The 17,551-nt window shown below is 41.0% G+C and overlaps 1 protein-coding gene across 1 annotated transcript in view; it reads right to left on the bottom strand.

Annotated features, from left to right (window-relative positions):
* celsr3 (cadherin, EGF LAG seven-pass G-type receptor 3) overlaps positions 1 to 17,551 on the bottom strand; it is a 101,483-nt gene that overhangs the window by 43,486 nt on the left and 40,446 nt on the right. The window contains exons 5-15 of the mRNA XM_070839053.1: positions 14,015 to 14,237; positions 10,513 to 10,628; positions 10,204 to 10,292; positions 9,866 to 9,880; positions 9,312 to 9,469; positions 5,389 to 5,552; positions 4,747 to 4,872; positions 3,249 to 3,418; positions 2,176 to 2,361; positions 476 to 586; positions 137 to 305 (exon numbers count right to left, since the gene is read on the bottom strand). Of these exons, the coding sequence (XP_070695154.1) occupies positions 137 to 305; positions 476 to 586; positions 2,176 to 2,361; positions 3,249 to 3,418; positions 4,747 to 4,872; positions 5,389 to 5,552; positions 9,312 to 9,469; positions 9,866 to 9,880; positions 10,204 to 10,292; positions 10,513 to 10,628; positions 14,015 to 14,237 (1,527 nt within the window). The remainder of the gene's footprint in view (positions 1 to 136; positions 306 to 475; positions 587 to 2,175; positions 2,362 to 3,248; positions 3,419 to 4,746; positions 4,873 to 5,388; positions 5,553 to 9,311; positions 9,470 to 9,865; positions 9,881 to 10,203; positions 10,293 to 10,512; positions 10,629 to 14,014; positions 14,238 to 17,551) is intronic.

The raw sequence follows: 17,551 nt of genomic DNA, 5'->3' as shown, positions 1-17,551 counted from the left end.
GACATTGAAGAGCCTCATAATGTAGCACATCAATTCATGACTGGAGGTGAATATGTTGTGCTCCCTGCCTCGGCAGCAGCATCTTCAACCTTTTACTATTTTTACTAACACCAGCATCATCTCTCCGTTCACTCACCAGGTTCGCAGACACAGGTGTGTCGCTCCCATTGGTCGGTACAGCGGCTGTGGGCGGGGCAAGGAGACGAGACGCAGGGGTTACCGACAGTACAGCCGGTCTCTACTTTGACAGCTTTCGATGGGTGGGGCAGCGGAGGGGCATCAGGCCGCACACCCAACCGTACACCCTATAGAAGGAGATAGAGATTTATGTTACAAAGGGTTACAAAAAGCTTCATTCATTTACTCAAATCTGTGTAATTTCTTAGCACATTTCCATCTTTCATGTGCTAAAATTTCCAGCTCCCCTCCACCCATCCATCAATAAACATTACAAATTCAGTTCATTCATCTTTACCTGTATGCATCCTTTCATCCCGTTTTGAACCTCCCCAGAGCCCAGCACTCCTCCAACATGCAGATGTTTCACCTTCAAACCATGAATCTCATTTCCCACAATCATTGTTCCCTGTTGAGGAGAGAAAGAAGGCAAGGGGTAAGGGGACAGCAAGACATGAAGGGTAAAGATCATTATTATTAATAGCTGTATGCAAATTGAATACCTGAGTGAAGATACGCAAGAAACACATTTGATTTGATATGAAATATCAAGGTAGTCAACAGGTATGAGAAATGTAACTGGGAAGGAAAGAGATTATCATCCACAATGAATAATGAGAGATTTGCATTTTATTATAGTTTACAGCATGAAAATAATATTAAGCTAAAAGAGTCTTTAAAACTGAGAAAAGATAAACATATTCATATTTATTTATATATATTACTGTATAACTGAGCGGTCAGGTTTTTAATGACGCTTATGTCAGTCAAGGGGGAGGAGAGAAAAGTGGAACATGAAGGGAAATAGAGTTGCAGAGTGAATGATTGACTATTAAATAGAAGAAAAAAATAACACGCCATCATTGTGCAGAAGGTCAATGCTCAACTGATAACACTGACAGTGCTGTGTAGAAATGTTGACAGGCAACTTAGCCTGCAACAACCATGAAAAAGAAAATCAATGAGCCCCATTTATCACTGTTTCAGCAGCAGCGGAAGATGCAAAAATGGGGGTTGAGATGTGGCTGATAGTAGCTGCACACACGCCAAACAATATCAAAGGTAATTGCTGTTTAATTGGCAGCTACAATGTTTAACAGTTTCAGAATTTAAAATGCTTTCTGCACCATTTAGTGAGTTACTTGAGGAAAAGCCAGATGAACCATAATAAAAAGATTTGCTGGCAGCTGAGTTACGAATTACATCTACATGACAAATCAAAAATGATCGTACAGCTTGTTGGAGTTTAACTGACATCATCAAGTACAATATGACATATGATATTATGTATATAATCCAAAACTATAATTAGGGAAACTAGGAGCCCCAGACTGAGGTAGAGTTAGAGAATCTGTGTATAAGAAGCTAGAGAAAAAAAGCTGATGACTGGATTCTGAGGAATTATTTCATGTCAAATGGAGATTTTTTTCTTCTTTTGACACATATATTACCTTAAGCTACTATATGTACTATATGTCCATTATTTGCTAACTTGCTAATACATTTTGCAGTGCTCTCCTTCACAGTACTTGCTCATAGCAGGACGTGCAGTGGAAGTATGTGCATGAGGAGATATTTTAGATTAGAGGATTTCTCTCCTGCATTCGTATGAAATGCTTTACAATTCCAATTAGAGTTCTCTACTGATTAAACTAAAAAAAATGTTGTCCATCAGAGTATCTGCAGATTTCAAACAGCCTAATTAAATCAAATCCAAGAATTAGAGAGGGGAAAAAATAATTTCCATTTCAACACGGTCAATTAAGGTTGTGAATCTGTTATCGCTAGTGTTGGGGAAAAAAAGACACCAGAAAATTAATTGTTAAGGGAAATTAAGACTTATTGATTTAGGAGAGCAGAAATGATGATAACCTTGTTTCTAATCTATTCTATTCTATTCTATTCTATTCTATTGTATCATAAATCCATGCCCTTACTGCCAGAATATTGATTGTTTTCTAAAAACCTTCCCTTCAATGTCTATATCACGTCTATTACCTGATAGAGTCCAAAGTCGAGACGTAGCGTGGCTACGTAACGTGTCTCGCGGCCGCTGTGAACGTCTCGCAGTTCAAGCTGGAGGTCGTGCCACTGACCGTCTGCCACTTGAACCTGATCCAACCGCAAACGCACCGGTCTGGTCGAACTGCGGGTGACCGAGAACACCAGCTGACCATTTATCACCTGAGAGAGATGGAGGGACGCGAGCACACACAGGAAAACGGCAGAAAAAGGAGAATTAAAGAGAGTGTGAGAAAACACAAATCAGTGAAAACAGTGAAGGAATAAAATAACCTGCATGGTAGATGAGAGGAGACTGAGAGGTAAGTAAGTGTGTGTGTGTGTGTGTGTGTGTGTGTGTGTTTGTGTGTCTGTGTGTCTGTGTGTGCGTGGGAGTGTGAAATCCAACGTCTTGGCTGCAGTCCTGTTGAGATGCTGCTAATTCACTGCTGTCTTTGGATGTCGCATTAGAAATGTAAATTGTACCTAATCTCAAAGACAATGCCAGCCTTTTTACATTTTTGTCTTGTACCAAAGGTGAAGATTTAGTATTAATCAACGTGACCGCTGCTAACGCATTTGGCAGCCCATGCGGCAGGTGTGCCACCCGGTGAGATTTGTTTTTAAATGTGCAGCACTGATTTAAAGCACAATATCAAATTGCTAATGGAACAAAAGAGGAAGATGCCATTTATGTTTGAGCATAAAAGCAGCAAAAGCATTGTGAGCTTCTGGCAATGGTGAAAGGCAGGTAAATGGAAAAAAATGGATACACGGTGCTATTTATCTTCTGCAGCTGAGCCAAAAAGAAAAACCACCAGAGAGATAGTCAGAGAGCGGTACTGGCAGCAAACCTTGAGCAACAGGAATCAACAGGTGTCTGGGAAATGTGGTCTTGTTTCCAGAAACATGATTGTCTATCATGTGGTTTGAAAATTGATGATTATCTGAGCTATGCTCTCATTTGATAATACGAAGGATATGGAATGTTCAGTGATATACTAATGTTCAAATTTGCAGTAACACAGACATTAATGGAAAGTGATGATGGCGTGTGTGTGCGCGCACACCTGGAACAGCAGGCTGGTGTACTGGCCAGCTTGAGCCTGCAGCAAAGTCCCCTCTCGTGCTCTGGTCCTGAACACCAGGCCGAGGTACCAGGGCGTCGAGATGGTCACGTCGTTTTTCAGGTCCCACCAGAGGGCGCTGTTACCCAGGAAGCGGTGGGGGTGTGGCATCACTGAGGTGGAGGGTGACAGGCAGAAAGTGGGTAAAATTTATCGCAATATCCAGAACAGCCTCAAAATGTCACGAGTAAAAATAATTAGGTGAGCGCTAGTGGCCAAGATGCCAACCATTAACTGCAAGCAGGGGACCTTTGATGTCTGTCAATCTCTCTTTTTCCCCTCATTTTTTCTTTTCTCTCTACTGTCGACTATCAAATAAAAGCCCAAAAAAGATTATTTAACAACGGCATTAAAGTTAAAACATGACACGTTGCATCAGATGCTGATGTTGTGTCATACTGACAGGCACACAAAGCCTCATAACTTGTAAACATTTTAATTTGAGATCATCCCAAAATGGTTAACTGTCAGTAAATAAAAGTGAAAGCTGTCATCTTGAGCTGAAGGTGCAGTTAAGTGTGGAGAATCACTCAGGGTTTATCTAGGCCCAATTATATACAGGAAATAAAGCCGGATATCTAGCCTGTAACAACTAGCTAAACTAAAGCTGGCCATGGAAGTCATACACATCCCTGTGGGCATCATGCTGCTCATCTCTAGAAGTGGCTGGTCTATTTGTTTTTCTCTGCATGCGGCCCTCCGACAGGTAAAAAGCAGCAGGGCAAGCTTGTGAGTGTATTTACATTGCACATTAAAACAAATCAATTAAATCAATGTGTATCCACGACCCCGGATACACACTAATTTGATCTACGTCTACTTATTCAGTGCCAGTTTTCATTCACTAACTCAGTTAATCCAGCCTCCTTTAAATTCCTGAGGAAACACGCCTGACCACGTGCTACAAAGACGGAGTGAGTGTAGCAGGTGAAACACTCTGCTCCACCAACAGGACACGTCACGTCTGTCCCACAGATTCAAATTAACTTTCAGAATGAATGGGAATCCCCCATTTCCCCTCTTTCGTTCAATCATCCATCCATCCACCCACCCATCCATCCATGAACATGCACTCCACTTACACCCTCACTTTACTCATACACTCTAAATGCCTACAGCTGTGATGGCTCAGCACAAAATGAGGAATAAGTACTGGAGTGGAGGGGAAAATGCTGTGTAGTGCAGATGCTGTGGGACCTGAATGAACCTGAGTGAATGATGCAGCACTTCTGAATCTGAACGATCAATCTTTTTTTTTCTTCTTTCTTTTCTTTTTTTATTATCACTCCCAACACCACTGGCACAGGACAGACACTACAGATTATCTAAACCATGGTTTCACTTGCTATTGACAATTATAATATATTTATAAATGTTTCCATTGGTTAAAAATGCAACATATTGGAGCATAAAATGAAAATAAACCCATGTAGCCTCTCACCGTGGCTGCAGTCCTTCCCTCCGTACCCCAGAGGACAGTCACAGGAGAAAGTCTCCCAGCTCACCCTGCAGGTTCCTCCGTTCTGACACGGGTTGGACTTACAGAAGGGGAGCTTGGCGCTGCAGCCTGTAAGAACGAGCAGTGTGTCTCAGAAAATACTTAAAAATGAATGATGCAGTGGTTCGCTGCTAAATCATGATGTTAATATCTCACATTTTCAGCTCTATAAAAAAAATCAATGTGCATACTTAGAGACAAACTTTTCCAATTACATGCTTTAGCATTTTCAATTTCCAAATAGAACGGGAAACATAACATTGTGTGAGTGCATTACAAAATTTTTAAAACCTCTCATTAATATTTTTTGGGGTATTTGAGTAACTACTAGCCAATAGAGATTACTTGAAAAAAATAATGTTACAGATTTCTTTCTCCTTTATTTTCATATTAAGGTCGTAAAAATCAATTCATGGCCTTCAAGGAAACAATAAACAAGTGGTTAATAGCACACCCCTCAATAAATTACCATAATGTTTATCAGTTTATTTCAGAAAATGAGGGCCAAATGTCAGCTGTGAACATTGTAAACGTGACAATGCTGGGGCTTTTTTAGGGGGGAGAAATATGGTTAATCGCGCTGACCGGGAAGCGTTCCATTGTTAGCGATAAATCCAGCCAAGTCCAGCGGCTTGTTGTCAATGTGCAGCTCCTTCATGCAGCCAATAAACTCTCTGGTGCCAAACGGGAAGTTGTCTGGTACGTTGGGAACTCCACCCAGAAACAAGGGACCCGTCAGGTCCAGAGACCTGAGAGAGGAGGAGATAAAGAGGAAGAGCAAGTAAATAAGGTGGAGAGGCGAGGGGAGTAAGGGAGGAATGGAGGATTATCACTCAAGGATGGAGAGAGAGGTGAGGGAATGAAGGAAGGGAGGATAAGAAAGAGACAAGAAAAGAGGGTATGAGAGAGGCAGAGGGATTAAACAGACCCAGAGATTAAACGTGTCATCAGAGGTAAATGTCAAAGGAATACGAATCAGAGAATAACAGTGGATGTTAAGGAGAAATGAGATGGTGATGATGTTGTTGTGGGTAAATGTGGAAACAGCAGGGGAAGAGAGAAATTGAAAAGATGAGAGAGCAAAGAGACAGGCGGAGAGACAGATGAGCCAACAAGAGTATGAATATGAGTTACGTTGAATATCTGGAGAGAAGAGGTAAAGGCGGATGACAAGGCATAGGGGGAAAGAAGACAGGAGCCAGCAATGAAAAGAGTTAGATGTTAGGGCACGTCAAGAAATAGCAGAGTCACAGGCATGAAGAGGAGACGAAAAACAGCAACGACAAAAGGGAGATATGGAGGCAACCGGGGAGGCAGATGAACAAACAAGAGATTAAGTGTGAGTTACAGCAAATATCAAGAGAGAGAGCGAGCATGAAAGCAGATGACAAGGCAGATGGAAGATGGGTGGAAGGAGAGAAACAAGAAATGGGGAATGTGAGGAGGACTACGCAGGAGACAGCAAATAACAGTTGTGGGACTGCATGAGCGCGAAAAACACAAAGAGGCAGAAACTGTTGTGTTGTCACTTTGAGAGCATCATCTATTTTTTCCTCCAAAAGCAAGTTTCTTTTTAGCTCGCTTTGGCGATACACGCCACACGCCGAGCCGCTGAAACGCCATTGGAATATGGATTGAAGGAAACCAGAGAGACAAAAGGCGCCGGAGTCGAACAAACAAGAGATTAAGAGCGAGCTACAGCAAACATCAACAGAGAGCGTCATTAGAAGAGGATGTCAAGTCAGACTAAAAGGAGGGCAAGCTGGTAATGGAGAAATGGAGAAGGAACGGAGGAAGAGAGTGCTGAAGCTTTGGCCTTCCTCTTTGATCTGTCTTCTCTTCTCTCAGCCTCACTTAGCGCTGACAGAACACAGCCAACGTGATTACAGCTTACAGAGGCGAGGCCACACATCAACACTATGACAGGCTGCCTTTTGAGCGAACGTGTGTGTATACGTGAGTGTGTGTGTGTGTTATGCACTTGTTGGCGTACATGTAGAACTTGAGTTTGACACAAGCAGCATGGGAAAATAAAACTTTGACAAGGTCAAACAGAACAGATACTTAAAAGCAACAAAGCGGATTTAATGTCAATTTGAATGTTTTAGTCACACAGAATAGAAGGAGGGGCAGAGAGACGGGGACACAGAGGTCTTGAAAGAAAGTCTCAGTCAAAGTTTTAGCAGAAAATAAGACTCTAAAATCTCTAGTAAATGGTATGTGTTACCTCTTTTCCATTTTAAAGCAGTAATCAGCTTATCAGCCTGTTTAAATGCTGAATTTCCAAATCTTTGAAGCTGGAAGTCAAAAACTAGTTTTAGGCCCAATAACAAACATAGACTAAAAGTTGATCAGCTCATTCTCTCTGTGCCATGTTATTATGTATGTATGTATTATTACACCATTAGCAAGAAACTGCCATTATACTTGTCGTCTTGGGGATGTGAGGCAAACAAATCATATATATTGTAGGATTATATTATATTATTTATCATTATATAATAGGAAACATCCTTTCCGAGACAGAGGAAATAAATGATACAACTAGAAAATATGTAATAAATAACAATACTTAGTCATGGAAATGTAAGAATATCTGCATACAAATGTTCCTCTAAAATAAATGTGAGCTTTTTTTGAATCGATTGCACACTTTTTAAATGCTATAAAAGTCCTTTTATAAACTGTAATGACACTAAGCCATGTGTGCGCGTCTTATGCTACAAAGCTCTGTGCAAATGCTCAATTGTTTTAAATGGGAAACCTGTCTAATATAACAGTTAGTTCCAACCTTGCATTGTGATTTCTCATTATAGTAATGTGAGCACTAATGACTCAGCAAACAGCAGCTGCCAGCCAGCCAGTGTGCTGCTACACACGCTGACCGCCTTCATTAGTGTTCTCCTCAGTGCAAACTGCCTTTGAATTTCTGTTAAGCCTCCAATCAGTCACAGATGATAGTTAATGAAAGTTGTCTTTACAAAGAATCTAGTTTATCCTGTGTAAACATCTCAGGTGGGGGTCTTTTAGTTGCTACACTGGAAGCAAGAGAGATCTTTGGAACAAGTTTAATTCACAGAATTTAGCTGAATATATTTTTTCACTCTGCTTTTTTTTTTAGTCCTTTCACTGGCAAATCTTGAATGTCAGGTATGGAACTAAGGAATTAATTCCATGATTAATTCTACATCAAACGGTGCTACAATAGCAGTGACACATTGTGATATATCACATGATGCCTGAGTCAATTTATTACGCTTTGGCTACATTTGGCATATAACGTATTCAAACTGCACACAGAGAGGAAGAGACATGGAATTAATCTTTTTACTGACTACACCTGAAGCGCACATACGCCGTGAGTCACGGACAAAACAAGACAATGAGCTTTTATTTTCTATTTCAACTTTTTTACTTATGGGCACTGATGGGCAGTAACGCGTTAGAAGTAACGCGTTACTGTAATCTAATTACTTTTTTCAAGTAACGAGTAAAGTAAGGGATTACAATTGCAAAAACAGTAATTAGATTACTGTTACTTTCAGGCTGCGCTACTGCGTTACTAAATCGTGATTTTGTTTTGTGAGACTTTGTGAGTAACTTGACCAACACTGCTTATGGGTAAGTTAACATCTGCAGATGACAGTACTGAGGAACTGCCAGCTTCTACTGGTAAAATAAATGCAGAAAGAGTAATCAAGCTCATTAAGTCATTAAGTCACTTCCTCTCATAATCAGTGATTTGATTTTAGAAAAAACACTTTATGACTGATTTCTGTGTAAAACGGCCAGGCACATCTTGTGTTAAAAATATGAATGAAATACTGACCTATTTCTATGCTTGTAGAGTGGATCTCGATGGTGCCACCTACGTGCTGCTCTCAGGCCTGGTGTAGCCAGTTTCATTGACTATAGTGTTGCGCCAGCCACTCAGCGAATGCTCCGCATTTGTTACATGTTCATTAAGCCTACGTGTTACAGCGTAACATTGCCTTTGCCTTTAGCTATCCTCTGTTCGCTTAAGCATTAGTTAGCAGTTTTATGATAATCATTATGCATGTTAAATTCTAGATAATATAGCCTCTGCGATCTACCTTGAGCAGTTTAACAACTGCTCTTACCTGCTGTGAACATGAAAGTTAAAATTTGGCAGCAAAAGATGTTTTACAATAAAAATCATTTTCTAAAACAGGTAATATGACCAATGCACCAATATCAGAAAAAACAGGGTATTCTTCACATTCACATGCAGTAGATTGGGTGGACTCTCTAAGATGCTGTGTGTAGTTTTGTTAGTTTTACCCTGGTTCACTCTTGTGTATATATTGCAAGATCTATGTTCATGCTGTAAGTCATAGTTGACATTTGATATTTCAAAGATATGACTGCAACTGTAATTATATTCATTAGCCTGTTGGTGCTGTGTGGAGCCTTCAAGTCACCACATTTAAAGAAAACACAGGTATAAATACACAAAAAAAAAAAACCATAGAGAAAGACAAACTCACTTCTTGCTGCTGGTCTGTTTGCCCTGCGCAGCACAGCTGTAATTTCCGAGCTGGGTACCGAAGCGAAGCGACAAGGCCGTATCACAGTCGTCAATGCTCACCACAGAAATCTTCTCATCTGACGGACCCTGGGCCTCGCCGCTCATACTGCGCTTTGGCTGAACATACACACATACACACAAGATTGAATACAGAGTCCAAAGACACTAAAACCAGGAAACACCATGACACTAGACAACATGCGGGAAACTCAACAGCATTTACTAAGTCTACAGTTTATATCACTGCACCAGCAAATAGCAGCTCTAACACATCAGACTATATTCAGAATCTACACTGCTACTGCACATCAGGTTAGGAAGAGGAGGGGAAAATTTGAGTTAGTAAGACAAGGAACAACAGACACTGCTTATGGGGAGGAAAACAATGGATTAAATGCAGATAGACAACACACTCGCTCTTCACTGTCTGTTGGCAAAAGAAAGACAGCCAGAGAAAAGAAAGAAGGAGAAAGAAGGAAGTGTATGTGCACCCTGACACACACTCATACTCACATAGCGTGTAGCTGGCTGAGGAAAATAAAAGAACATGAAGAAAATTAAAGGAGATGTGTAGCGAACTTGCATGAATGAAATGGTGACAAGCAAACACCCACATAACTGTACACACACACACACACACACACACACAGAGCTCAGCTCTATTCAAAGTGCTTTGTTGGCCTGAAGGCTGAGAAACTATTCTGCCGACGAATCAGAAACAGTACAAATAATCACGAATAAAATGCAGAACTTCCAAGGATAACTCATCAAACAGACATCGGCAACGCAAAATGTAAGATCAGCAGTGAAAAAGGTCTACGACACGCAAACAAACTGAGATGTGAACCAACCTTGTTGTAGTAGTGGATGTGAACAGTGTGCCAGTTGCCATCGCTCACACCGCCAGGCAGGAAGGGACTCACCTGAGTGGACGATTCACCTGCAAGTAGACGGATAAAGTTTGTGTCAAAACATATGCAGGTAATATTAATAATTAATACAGGTACATCATATCTGGTTATAACATTCATCTCTATTTAACATCCTTCCATTTGAGGACTGGGAGGTCAGGTTTAGGGGGGCTAATGATTATGTTTGAGACTGTGAGCTCAATATAAACTACCTCGGCTAAATCACACATGCAAACATAGATATAGTACCTGTGGAGTATTTGAGAACCACTTGTCCTTCTTGGATCTCCAAGGCGATGAAGTCGTGTTTCTCATTGAAGCGTCCATTATAGAAGAGAAGGCCACTGTTCTCCAGGGTGGCAAAACTGGAAATTGCACACACAGAAGTCAATGTCCATAACCACTTTATTGATGGATATACTGTATGCAATATGAGTGTTATTCTATCTTTATTGTATTTATGCTACATTCATGCACTCTGGAAATATACTGTGAAAGTAGATGTGACACATTCATTCATTTTCATTTTCTTCATGTTACATTTGACCCTGATGCGATGAACCATACAAAAATTTCACACAGCAAAACAAATACAGCTCCGACAAGCCTCCTCATACATACTTACTACGGAGGAACAAAGGTATTCTAACTGAAGCACAGTTAATAAACCATATTGCTACAGCCTTCTGCTCCCTCCAGCTGCTCAGAGTCAGACAATACTCTGTTTTGTACAGCAAGGCCAGGGGGACGTGCTGAGGCCAAGGCTGCCATGTTAACACAGCCTGATCAAAAGCACTGTGAGGTTTTTTGATTCTACAGCACAGATGACAAATCTGCTCTCCTGGCAACAAGACATAGGAAGAGTCCTGCTACAAAAAATGTCCACTTCTAAAAAAATATTTCATCTTGTCTCAAAATGTTTTGAAACTGCACGTCTTTCTTGCTGCTCTATTAACTAGTAGCATAAACTCAAGTCCTTGAGGAACGATATTCCTACTCATTCTTATACGGAGTTTGTATCCTTGGTTTAAACATCCACTAGAGACCAACATCTCTGCAACACAGCAGTGTTTGGAGATGTATTGTATCTCCATTACCATCAACTTTATACCCCTGTTATCTGAGGACGTTGACATTGTCTAAAATAAACCCAGAGTTATTCAATAGCAGGCATTTGTCTTGTTTGTATGGCTCTGCTATGCAGATGTATTCTCTTCGAGCTACGAGAAATAGCTGAAAAATAGTGTGACATAAGCTTTGCTAGAGTGAATGGAAACTGTGAGTGGATTCATGCAGAAGCGTATGTTCCATAAGTCTGTTCTTGTTAGCGTGTTATTTGTTTGTGAAATTCATTAGTTGAGACAGAAGAACTACATTAAATGAATACAGGATATTTAATATAAGGTGACTGTCCTCATGGTCTTCCAGCTCTGCAGCTAACGACAGCCTCAAATAGCAGCACCTTCATAGACAAACTCTCCCTGAAAAGAATTTTGCAAAAATGTAGATGAAGAGGGAACACTTCTTGCAGTGGAAAAATAAAATGCTCTGAGGGGAAGTGAGTGGCATGAATAATGATTAAGTCCTGTTTGGCCCTCATGTGAAAATCAGGCCAAGGAGTGTAGCTGCCAGCAAACAAGATGCTAAATAAAACACTGACGTCAGGGGAAGAAGGCTGACAGTCAGTTAGAGTAATGCGTATCTACAGTCGGACACTACTGAATTAGTCACAATCAGATAGCATGAAATAAACTTTACCCAGCAACAATAGGAAGAAGATCAAGCCATTCACTGTGGAATTGTAGTTGATCCTGTAGACTAAGGTTGAGGCTTCCAGATGCTAATGTGTTTGTCTGAATGTGGAGCAGAGCAAAACACACCCTACAGTATCAGTACAACAACATCCCTGTCTTTCACAAGTGCACCTTGACTGTAGCTGTTGAAAGGAAAGAACATTGCTTCCTTTCCTCGCTCAGATTTTTTACGTATCACCACTGCTGCCAACATTTCCCCATAAGGGTGTCTTCCAGGGAAGAAACCCCTCTGCAAAACCTCTTAAATACTCATAAAGTGAACTACTCTTCAAGGAAAAGGCAGGCACACTTTGGTCATTGACTTGCCGTCACTGCCCAGCTGGTGGTGACAGATTAATAAAACAAATCACATGAATTGCCTTTACACACCAGCAATGCACAGAAGCTCATTTGGCAAGAATACCGTGACAGCAATGTCTCATAGCAACCACTCCATGGTGGCCCCATCAACCTAGCAACAACCCCATAGGCAATATCACCTTAGCAACTATCATTAGACAAAATCACCCATGGCAACCATCCCATAACCCTGCCTGACCACACTTAAGGGCCACTTCAGAGCTCCCATAGACGACCACTTGGTACATCAAGAGGCAAAGGAGCAGCAGGGAGACGATGGTGTGCGAGACAAAGATAAAGCACCTAAAGTAAAGAGACGATCACTGACCTCTGCAGTAACACATCGTTCTGTTTCTGAAAAACCTGTTCTTATTACGTTGCAGCACATCATATTTGTTTTATAATCCAGGCATGTAGCAGACATTGGAGACTTTAGAGACTGACATGAACTTTGGGCAGAAAAACAATAACAAAAAGAGCTTGTGGACTATATCGCTTCCTCATCTAACATGTCTGTCTGTCTCTCAACCTATCTGACTACGGTGCATATTAAAAAGGACAGCAGGAGGATACTCCATAACCTGTTAGACTCAACTAAATAAAGGTAAATAAAATACGTAGGTAATCTCTCACACACACACACACATAACCAATCTAACAATAATAATTATATTAAAGTAAAAATGGCTCCAACAAATCTAAAATCAAACAAAACAAGCTTAGAGGCTGTGGCTAGATAGTGCACCAACCGAAGTTGCATGCAAAAAAAATGCCAACAAATCAGTTCTCACCCACATGTTTTTACAAGCTGCATGTAGGTCAGTACTCGCTTGATGAAATGTAGCAATTTTAAACTTAAACTAACTTTGTAACGTCAGTTCAAATGCACTGAGAAGCTAAAAAGCCCTGGCAAAAGGTCTGAGAGCAAGTCCGGTTCTGAGCGCCGAAATTGTATAAATCTACTACTTCAAGGTTTGTTTTTTTTTAAGAGGAAAAGCAAAATTAGGCATTTGAACTTACATTAATGCACTAACTCTGACTAAAAGCCTATTTTTGGTCTGGGTTAGTCGCTGGAAGATTAGTTTTCTTGAAAAATAGTTCTGACCCCTTCACAGACAGAACATAGGGACACCGGATATGCAGCATATGCCTTTAAAGCCTTTGCTGAAACATGTAAGACTGAAATAGGAGGATACAGGGCTGTAAGATAAGAGGAGAGAATGGAAAGAGAAAAAGCAAAGGAGATGTTACTGAAACCAGTTAAGTGACGGATGAAAGAGGAGAGAGAGGAGAAGCCGCGCTTCTCACTGGAGAGGCAGCAGAGAGAGAAACCATGAATAACAGGATCGATCCCTGAGCTGGAGATGAAATAAATAGATTAAATCAAAGAGGAGAGAGACTCCGTACAAGGAAGAGAAGTGAGAATCAAAGAGAGGTGGTTATGGATCTCTGCATGCAACAGGACGACAAGAGATGGAGGCTGAGACAAAGGGAGGCAGGAAGAAAGGAAGAAGAACAAAATAGTAGAAATTAAAATAAAAAAAACAAATTTAGGCTGTCAAATATAGAAATTTAGAGAAAAATATATCTCTACTCACGTTAATGAGATGGACAGGTGAAATCTCTGCCTGAGGCCCCGGAACATGACGAAGGACTTTGGTGGGAAGGAGCGGGCAGTGACTGTGCAGTATGGTCGCTCATAGCCTCCTGCAGGACACTCGCAGCGGAAACCTCCACCTGAAAGCTCCCGACATGTCCCTCCATTACGACACACGCCTGGCACGCACCTTCCCTGCCGCCGGTCAAACTCACATCGGTCACCTGAGGGTTGAAAAGGAAAAAAATCATTATGTACCTCAGTAGGAGTTGAAATCACACTGTCACGCTGGATACTGGAAAGTCAACAATGTCAGCATCTGTTAAAATAATCAGCGATTGAGTCGGAGATCACAAACTAATTGACTATGTGACAGTAAAAACATCATTAATTTTCCAGATGAAAGTCAGTTTTTATGGGGAGAAGCTGGTCAACAGAGTATCAGAAATAAAACTAATCACGTCAGCTTATTACAGTCACAGTCTTAGGCTATACTGTATGTATAAACAATCACACGACAGACTGGCAAAATGCACCCGTCAGTGCATCAACATAAAACCATTTTAGTTTAAAAAAAAAAAAAAAAGATGCAGATTTTCCCATCAAACTGGACAACTTCAGGCAATTCATTTTCATAAGCTCTGACCTCACTGAACTCACTGGGAAGTCCATCAAAACAAACACACGCTGTGCAGCCAAGCATTGTTCAAAGCCACAGAGCTTTGCTTTAAATTCCAGTCCAGATCCTGAGGTTTAATGCTGAATTTAAATTATGGCTGAGATAAAGTAGTGCCATGATTTTAATATTTAACTCATTAGGCTTCAAGCATGACATACTGTATGATAAATTGTTGCACTAGAAAAAGTGGATGCTGAATATGTATCAGAAAGTGGGAGAATAAAGTTCATCTTACCCTGACGAAACATATCTATCTGTATCTCATCTCCAGCATTGCCTACTAAGAAACCAGTCATTGCTACCAAACGAAAACATGCACCAAGTATCAGTCTGCACGTACAGTTGCACAAACACCATTTAACTCGTGGCTGACATGACAGTTATATATGAAATTATTAAAAGGTCCGCAACTCCCTGCTAAACCAACCAACATTTGATATAAAGACCTCTTATATATTCTGATTATCTCCAAAGCTCAATCTTCTAAGAACTAGTCACACACCATGAATAATGTACGTGTTACTTCTAATACCCGTTAGTGTGTTTTAAACGACACATCACCCTGGAGGTTACACACATAAAATCAGTCACACTTACAGCAACTAGTTGGACTAACAGATGAAAAAGAGTAGCTGCAGATACAGTTCGTACTCACAGTGTAAGTAAATGTTTCTGATCAGTAGATTTGTTCCCTAATTTAAGTTGCTGTCCAACTTGCCTTGTCTTTAGTCTCCAAAACAAGCAGCTGGTGGTTCTGTTAGCTTGTTAATGTTTGCTTTTTAACCACTTCAGATAGCTTAACGCCTGCTGAAGTTACCTTGTTAACTGCTGAGTTAGTTTGATAACTGCAGAGTCAAACGCAGAAAGACTCTAAGATTAAGGAAAAGGAGCTGTTCCTTCCCTTCTTCTTCACAGAGAGCGTTCTAAAAGTCGACACACAAGGCATACATATGGTTTTACTCAGTTATTGCATTCAGAAATGTAATCAGCTATTCACAGCCACTGTTGCTTTGAGGGCCTTCAGCACGCTCAGCAAAGGTTGTGTTTTGTCACTTGAGAGCCTTCTGTAGGTTTTGAAGAGGGATACTTAACGCGAGGGTTTCGAAATTGCCCCAATCTATAAAGCAGCGGTTCTTTTTCCATGTCAAACGCTTAACAGGTTGCTGCTGGTTTCTTTCCTATCGGGCAGTGAACTGCATTCACCGCTTTAGATGTAAATTAGTACTTGATTAGATGGTGGAAGCAGCACGGCACTGATTCCTGAGGAGGAGAGGTAGAAGCAGCTGTTATAGGGGACTCAGACCAACACTAAGTACAAAAGGCAACAAAATTAGACCTGACAGCCATAAGACACTCAGAATACTGTATGTTTTCCTGCTGATTGCGATGCTGTTGCTTTAGAAGTTGGAGGAAAAAAAACAAACAAAAAAAAAACAATACAATCAAATCTGCAGACGAGAATAAACACAGATTTGGCTGCCAGTCAAACAAGTCTGAAATATCTTGAGAAGCAGAAACACCCACACAACACACACGCAAACACACACATACGTATAAATACACACATATGCAAGCACCCATAAAAAAGGTACGTAGGAGTAGACGCTCACTCTTTCTTTTTGGTTTTCACCTTTCCTTGAGCATATTTAGACGCACACATTGTCTGACATTTAGCAGCTGTACACAAAAACACCCACACCCAGTGCCCTCCATATAAACAGAGCAGACGGGGTTTGAAACTAGCCTCGAGACAGATGGATCCTTAAGGACCCACTTTAGAACCTGCTGACGGCTCCAAACACACACTCACAAACACACACACACGCAGTAAGATAACAAATAAACCAACATGCATACACATTAATAATTGATGCAATACAATTTTTTTTCTTTCTCCAACAAAGCCATAAACACACATCCAATCTCTCTCTCTCTCTCTCTCTCTCTCTCTCTCTTTCTCTCTCTCCCACACACACACACACACACACACACACACACACACACACACACACACGGATCATTGCCCCTGCCCTCAAGGCTGTCGGGTTTTATCATGTAGCTGTCTCTGTTGGCACTTTGTTTGTGCTGCTTTTAGATGCCAAAGTACCCACTGGCGGAGTCCTCACATCTTAACAGCTTCAGACACACACACACTCACACACAGGCACACACACTGATGACGTACTGCGGTTGTAAGTCAATAAGAGCCATCACCTTTCCTCATGATCGTTTGGACACAAATATCATCTGACACACACACCGACAATCTCTGACACGCAGTCGAAACACAGCCACACACACATGCACACACCTGAGGGCAAGTCATGACCACACACGCAAATGAACAAGTCACACACACACACACACACACACACACACAGACAGAAATGCTGAGGGAAAAGCTGTAAAAGCACACACACCATGCTTGATACACACTCTGATACAGACTGTCTGTGACACATGCAGCACAAACTGAAACCCACGGTATTACGTGTTAGGTGGTGAAACATTTAGAGCTCGTAGAAACAATCAAAGGTATAAACTGCTTGAATTAAACTCCCTCTTGTCGTTCACCCTTTCTCTCATCTCTCCATCATCTGTCTTCTTCCATGTGAGCGATATAAACTGTAAGCACTCAGCTTTCAAAGCCAGCGAGCAAAAGAAGCGTTTATTACTTTCATGGTTCAGACCTACCACTTTTCCTTTAACTAATACATTCAAGATATATATTCCAACACTTCCATATTTCAGCTATCTTTTGTTCTCTTTCCTTTCATCCACATTTACGTGTCCATCCATCACTCGCTCACTTCATCGCAGTTTATTCATCTGTCCATCCGACTCTTCATCACTACATTT

Source organism: Pempheris klunzingeri, chromosome 11 (assembly GCF_042242105.1).
Source record: "Pempheris klunzingeri isolate RE-2024b chromosome 11, fPemKlu1.hap1, whole genome shotgun sequence".
In the NCBI taxonomy this organism is placed as follows: Eukaryota; Metazoa; Chordata; class Actinopteri; order Acropomatiformes; family Pempheridae; genus Pempheris; species Pempheris klunzingeri.
Note: the sequence above shows the minus strand (reverse complement) of the source record. Positions and strands in the feature narration are given on the sequence as shown.